The sequence below is a fragment of the Pygoscelis adeliae genome, unplaced genomic scaffold, assembly GCF_000699105.1.
Source record: "Pygoscelis adeliae isolate BGI_AS28 unplaced genomic scaffold, ASM69910v1 Scaffold94, whole genome shotgun sequence".
Taxonomy (NCBI): domain Eukaryota; kingdom Metazoa; phylum Chordata; class Aves; order Sphenisciformes; family Spheniscidae; genus Pygoscelis; species Pygoscelis adeliae.
Genome location: NW_008824547.1, coordinates 1,121,068 through 1,128,607, shown reverse-complemented (window position 1 = coordinate 1,128,607; position 7,540 = coordinate 1,121,068). Strand labels below are relative to the sequence as shown.

Genomic DNA, 7,540 nt, shown 5'->3' with positions numbered 1-7,540 from the left:
TGACGAGGGGCGGGTGGCGCGGGAGCATGGCTGCGGCCGTGGCCTGCTGTGAGGGGAGCGGCCGTGGCCTGGTCTGGGGGGGCCGCTGGGGCCGTGGCCTGGTTGCGGGGTGCGGCCTGTGGCCCGGCCTTGGCGTGTGGCCCTGACGACAGCCCCGGGCACGACCAGGGCTGTGGCCTGGTGTCGGGGTGCAGCTGTGACCATGACCTGGTGTAGAGGTGCGACTGCAGCCACATGAGCCGGGCTTGCCCGTCGAGGTATTCCTGTTTTCCTCCCTTCTCTATGAAGACTTTTATTGAAGGTGTGGACAAGACTCTTTTTTTTCTCCCCTTTTAATCTAAAAAAAACCCAAACCCCAAACAAACCCCCCAAATCCTCACTTTTTATTTAAATAAAACTGCATATTGGTTTTTTAGAATATATAATGCCTTGTTGTGGGGAGAAAAACCCAGCTTTGCTGGTCCTTTGGGTGACAGGAAAATACAGCCCGCTCTTTCTAGCACGAAGCAGAAAAGGTTGCTCTTGGCTTGTTACTGCTTGTGTATTCTCTTTAAGACGTGCACGTGTGGTGGAGCTAAAAATGATAGCAAGGATGGAAAAAACAGCTTCTGGTGTTGGCTTTCGCTGGCATCAACTCTGCTGGAGGAAGATGGGCTTTGTGTTTGCTGTATTGACTGTGGCAGAACCTGGCAGAGTTTTGGTCACGTCGGAGTTGGAAGTGCAAGCATTTTTTTCTTTGCCTTTTTGTTGGAAATTTGAAATAACCTGTCTTGCCTGGCCAAAGCAGATGTGTTTGATAGAAAATGCAAGAGGATAAAGAAATGGGGATGGAGAACATCCACAGAGCAGTACCGCAGAAACCTTGGGTGTGAGCCTTAAGCCCAAGATTTGACTAGAGATGATGGGAGAAGCGTCTGTGCCCAGCAGTGATCAGAGGGTGCGTCCTTTCCGGATAAAGGCAGGGAAGAGGCTGGAATCCAAAGGCGAATCCCTATGACCTGTGGGTTGGGTAGCAGCGATGGCAGCACTTTTTCCCTCCAGGCCAGTCACCACGGTGCATAGTCCAATGTCCGCAAAAGTTGCTAACCTCATCGTCCTAAAAGTAAACAGTGCACTGAGGTGACTTTCAACCGTATACATGTCCTTAGATTTCACCTCTTTGTCATGGTGCTGATCGTTAACATTGGCAAGAGCCTTGCTTCCTTATCATTGTTATTTTATCTTAAATATTTGATGCGTTTTACTGTGTCTTATCTTTTGCCAACTTTTATAAACTTTCTTCTGTAGCAGGAGGATCGGGATTTGTTGTTGTGGCTTTGGTGTAGTGCTACATGTTCTGTGAAAGAAATTATATTTTACTTAAGCATATTTGCTGTTAACTGAATGCTGTTTTTTTCTGGAGAAGGTCAAGTGGTTCCAAATGTTTAAAACAAACAAAAAAAAAATTCCAATTTGTACACAATTAGGTATCAAATAAGGCGGAAGAGCATTGCAGTAGACTTCATGGGAATCTTGCCAGGATAACATGCTCATTAAACCAAATGCCAGGTTTAAAGTTAGGCTATATGCAGGCTTTTTGCATTGTGGTAGCATATCAGCTAAAGACAGGTGCTGATACAAGCTAAAAGCTTTTGGTTTCCATGCCCAAAGATACAGTTGTAGTTGGCTTGTCACATAGAACACAGTAGTTGTAGCATTTCTACTTTATTTTAAACTTCGATGATGCTGTACGCAATTAGTTTTGTTATATGCCTCTTGGGAGCTGTGCATCGTCACAGGTTATAAGAATTGAGGAGCTTGTCTAATATCCAGCAGACTTCTGAAAAACAAAATCACGAGGTACTGTTGATTTCTGCATAATTGGTTCCCTTGGTATATAGGGGGCAGCCTTCCTCAACACTAATTAAATGTGCTGGACTAAATTAATAAGGCCAGCCTGGGAAGTAGACACCCTAAGCAATTGCCAAGGACACTGAAATTGAGTAAGTAAAAATTTTTTTAGATGTTTCGATTTAAAAAGCTCTTGGGTAAGAGTGGGGTCAGGTTTATACCATGGCATGATTGTTCCATGGAAAGCTGATGCCCTAAAAGGGATTACCACAAAATGTACATCAGGAAGGGGGCCAGGTCAGACCTAAATATTGGTGCTGTGTATGATGAACGTGTGCTATGGATTTTATTGTCTCATCTTCAACTTCAGTTGTATTTTTGCTGAAACCTGAAATTCCTTAGAAATACATTTGACGTAGTACATCTTAGGGAAGTAAATAACAGCTTTCATATGTAGTTTTAAAAAATTCTAAACGCACCTTAATACAGAATAAAAGAAATTTAGGAACAAGCGTAAGACCTTTTGGCTCTTTCAGTATGACCAAGAGTCCCTACTTCCCTGTAATAATTCATTTCTTCTTGAATACGTTTAAGCCTACATAAGCAAAAACTCATAAATGCAACAGATAGTTTTAAGGCAAGTTTTAAAAAAAGTAAATTACATCTGCTTTCAGGTTTTTGAGAAAGTATCTTTTAAATGTGCCCCTAACTGAGCCAGCTTTCCAACTGCATCTCTACTTGCTGCATTTATTTTCCCGATAGAAGCTTTTTTTCCCTATTCTCCCCTGCTTCACTGTTTTGTAGACTTTTTGTGCAAAGCAGTTAATCCCAAGCCAGTTCTGCCTTGGGGGGGGTCTTCTGCCAGGTACAGTTTTTTAAAGAAAAGAATGAACAGACCTGAAAAGCTCAGCAGCATTATTTTGTGTGTTCAGAAATTCAGCTCTATTAGGTATTTCTTGTGAATATGACAATGGGGAATTTGTAATCTAAGCCTTGAAACTGAGATTTTTAACAACTTTTTTTTGGTCTTCAAATGTATGATCTGTGTTTGCCGAAGCTGTGAGATGTTATTTTTTGAGTTTCTCTTTTTTTACAAAGAACATATGTTTCATTTCTGAAGAAGTGAAAGGAAAAGTCCACTTTTCCTTAAAATAAAATGAAAGGAGTTGGGTTTGGTTTTCTAAAAGAGAAGAGCAAAATAAGTCTAGCCAGATGACTTTTATCCTACGCGTCCATTGTCATTTTTTGCATATGACTGCATACTTTCCTTAATGTTGTTATATTTTTTAAAGTTACTATTGAAATGGCCCGTTTTGAGAGTAACTGTCATGCACAAACAGGTATTTCAGGCTTAAGAGATGAATGATAAATACGCATTTAAAATGAGAGTAGGGGAAAAAAGATAAATGTGAACATTAGTCAAAAGAAAGCAAAACACCACAAAATTCCTGTGCAGAGTTTTATTCAGGTAGATGAATAGAATACCCACACCTGTTCCATTTTTATGGCATAATGGTAGAAATGATGTATAACTGCTAGACAAATTGCAGTCTCCATATAGAATAACGTGTGGAGACTACAAATACTGTATTTCCATTAGATTTGGGGAATTTCCTAGGGCTTCTGCATAGTTACTTTCACCTCTCACGATATACTTTACAATTTCTTTTACAGTATGTCATCAAAAAGTTAAATCTTAAAAATGCTTCCAACCGAGAGAGGAAAGCAGCAGAACAAGAGGCACAGTTGTTGTCCCAGTTGAAACATCCGAACATAGTCACCTACAGAGAGTCCTGGCAGGGGGAAGATGGCCTGTTATATATTGTTATGGGCTTCTGCGAGGGAGGAGATCTGTATCACAAACTTAAAGAGCAGAAGGGCAAACTTTTGCCTGAGAACCAGGTGGTGGAGTGGTTTGTCCAGATTGCCATGGCACTGCAGGTAAAATAAAGTATAACTTTGTCACCTTCAGATATAAATTTAATTTGGCTCTTTCTGCATTTAAAAATTCCACAGTTAGGCTGCAGACTTTGAATTCCAGTTTGGCTGGGTTAGCATCTAAATACAATGGTTATTAGTACATTAAAAATGTTCACAGGTCATTGCAGTCAAATTAACTATTTTAGGTAAGAAATTGCTATCATATTTTATGCCTACACCTCTGTATCACAGCAGACAGTGGTAACCTCCAGGATGTTCGCAATTCTAGTCTGAAAGGCTTCTCTGGTTTGAAAGTTTAGATTAAATTTACAAAATGTAGTTTAAAAAAAAAGATTATTTCAGAAGCATTTTTTGTTCTGTGGTTTTGCTGGTGTTTTTAATGGTAAATTTAAACTACTAATTCATCATTTCTATTAAATCTGATCTCACTCTGTTGAAATTTAGTAATTGGAGGTTATCAAACTTCAAAGACAATTGTTATAGTAATAAAGACTGGCTATAAACGTTAACAATAAGAAATAGGACAGAAAATTCTATCTTGAAGTTGCCTGTTGTGATCAGACATGCACAAGTCTACTGTACTGCCTGTTCTTGTTTATTATAAGACTAATTTTCTTTCCTGTTTACACAAAGATCACATTGTATTTTCCGCTGAAATTTTATACTTAAGACTAAGAAATGATTGTCAAGAAATGGAGGCAGCAGAAAGTGACTTAAAGTCTGAGTCTTAACTTCACATGTTTATTTCCTCTTTTCTGCTGGCTTGTTAGAGTCACGCAGGGAGATTTCGCTAAAGCAGTGCCAAAGTTTGAGTCCGTGCCTATATCAGTCATTCTTAATGTTAATTCACTAATGCTGTCTTTAGCAGGGGCACTCTGACTTTGATAGTGATGTATGTGTCTTTTCTGCATTTTTATTTTCCCTCTTTGACTTGTGTAGTGTGATTTTACTTTTTGGTGTAGAAGAACTAATTAGGAGTTACTTAACTCTATTTATATGTTTTTTTTCCCCCCCAGTATTTACATGAAAAGCACATTCTGCACAGAGATCTTAAAACTCAAAATGTTTTTCTGACACGAACAAATATAATCAAGGTGGGTGACCTGGGAATAGCCAGAGTGTTGGAAAACCAATACGACATGGCCAGCACTCTCATAGGCACACCGTACTACATGAGCCCTGAACTCTTTTCTAACAAACCCTACAACTACAAGGTAGAGTATGTTAATGCAAATGTCATTTCTACTTTGTTAGGCAACTTATTTTGTTTGTCTAAGAAATTTACAATCTTATCTATTGTTTTTAATTTCTTACTGCTTCCCACTCTTTTCAATGTTCCCAAAGACCAAACAAAAAAAATAGGGGAGAGATTTGCAGGGACCTTTGTTTCTGGAACTGTGTTTGCTGCAGTAGGTGGGAATTCATAGCATGTGATAAATTATCACAGCCAAGGAGTTCAGCGCACTGCCTGTACCTATCAGGGCATGCCAATGTAAACAAAAATATCAGTCTATGTTAGAGAGCTGTGTTTTCTAAACTTATTACATAACAGACAGGAAGCTTTATACCGAAAAGTGTCTTAGACATAACAGCAGCATTTAAAAAAAATAAATTTTAAGTAGAGAAATAAGCAGTGTTGCTGTGAATTTAAAATATAACAAAATAAAGCAAACGTGCTCTTGTATACCTGTTTGCTGCAAACTACATGCACCATAAATATGAGTGTCTACAATGAGTGAGAGCTGAGGGGAAACTGTTCTTCCAATGAAAAATCAAAAGATTTTCATTTGCCAGTTAGAACCAATATTGTACTGAAAAAGAAAACAAACAAAAAACCCCACGAACACTGACTTTCTACCCTTCTTTTCAGAAAAATCTGGTGATATTTGGAAAAAAATAATTCAGTTGATCAAAACTAAAAATAAGAGTGAGACTGAAGCCCGAAGTTTGCAATGGAGTTTGGTCTTAATTAGTTTACTGTCATTAAAGGCCTCTTTCAAAGCAGGTGACTAAGTCTGGAGATAAAAACTTCTACAATTAATAAAAAGATCCCAAAACTTTTTTTTTTTCCCTTTTTTCAGTCTGATGTTTGGGCATTAGGCTGCTGCGTTTATGAAATGGCTACACTGAAACATGCCTTTAATGCTAAAGACATGAACTCTTTGGTTTATCGAATTATTGAAGGAAAGGTAAAAACTTCTAAAATTTTTTTATCTGTGCTTGGATTTTCTGTCTAGAACTTGAGATTATCTTTTCCAATCAGAAATACTACATGGAGTTAAAAATATTTTGCATGTTACATGCATCATCATATATGTTGTAAGACTGGTATTTCATGGCAGTGTATGATATAATATCAGACCCAGGGAGTTATTTGTTTGTAGATATTGCTAGAGCTTCTTGTTACCCTTTTGTGTAACTAGTATATTGATTAATTTTCAAAGTTCTGAGATGACTGACTTTCTTAATTTGCTTCTGGTTTAAACATTATGCAAAGAATTAAATCACTATCCATGTGATGCCACTTTCCTGTTAGGTAAGACTAGCTTATTTAAGTATCTGTCTTGCTTTGGCATATAATGAAGTTAACATGGATTTATTTTATATAAATTTTTAAGCCTATTCACAGAACTTTAACTGCTGACATTAATAAAAAATTATGAACAGTTCTTAGACAAAACACTTAGAATTTTTATATTCTGTTTGATGCTAAGCACTTGGGTAACTTTCAGCATAGGCACAATGGGACTATTTTTTATGCAAAGTATGTAGCTGAATATAACTGTCATACATAAATAACCTAGCAGTAGCCCCTATTGACAAATATGTTAAATAATATCAGACTTCCCCTTCCTTTTACAGTTGCCACCCATGCCAAAGGATTACAGCCCACAGTTGGTAGAAATAATACGAACTATGCTCAGTAAAAAACCTGAGGAAAGACCTAGTGTGAAAAGCATACTACGACAGCCATATATCAAGCACCAAATTTCTTTGTTTTTGGAAGCCACGAAGGCGTAAGATATTTTCATTTGAGTGATTCTGTGTGAAATATTCATGTTACTGTCATCTTTGTTTTACAACTTTTCCTATTTTTTGTAGCAGGATAAAATTAGTTCTGTGTGCAGTTACAAAACATAAGAACATATAAGTTTCTTTAGATTCTTTGGGAAATAGGAGGGAATTAGAATGGATACTAATGGATTCTGCAAATGCAGAATAAAACTGTGTAATGGTTAAGATTGCACAGCTTATTCAGAGAGTTTAAAAAAAAAAAAAAGTAGCACCAGTGTTTTCAAGGAAGTGATACGAAATACACATCTTTCCATATGGTTCTTTGAGGCCATTTATCAGCTGAGAGTTGTAACACCCTGGTCCTTTTGATATTCACTGATATAATTATTTTTCTTTGTCAGGTTTAGTCAATTATTTTACTGCTTCCAGAAAGGACTGATTTGGTGCTATGCAGAACAAGTGTACATTGCTGGCAGAGTCTGAATAGTATTTTTAAGCTCCTTTTATAGAGATGAAAATGAGTATGTCGTGCACAGTCTGTTGAAAAAGCCCAGTATCTTATACTCTCTGTATGTAAGCTGTTTAGTGGAGTGGATTTTGTTAATTAGTATAATCTAAAGAAATATCTTAAGGTCTTGTTGATGGTGATTGAATGAGCAACTTTTATTTTCTTTGCAGGAAAGCAGCCAGAAGTCATAAGAAAACAGTGAATTCTAAACCTAAAGATCCTTGTTCTGTGGTCTCAGTAAAGAAT

General features: G+C 37.5%; 1 protein-coding gene across 1 annotated transcript in view; it reads left to right on the top strand.

Moving 5' to 3' along the window:
- Positions 1-1,018: 1,018 nt before the first annotated feature.
- The window catches only part of NEK4 (NIMA-related kinase 4), a 16,461-nt gene continuing 9,939 nt past the window's right edge, over positions 1,019-7,540 (top strand). Inside the window, 6 exon segments of the mRNA XM_009321853.1 lie at positions 1,019-1,102; positions 3,505-3,771; positions 4,788-4,985; positions 5,853-5,960; positions 6,634-6,788; positions 7,465-7,539. Of these exon segments, the coding sequence (XP_009320128.1) occupies positions 1,019-1,102; positions 3,505-3,771; positions 4,788-4,985; positions 5,853-5,960; positions 6,634-6,788; positions 7,465-7,539 (887 nt within the window).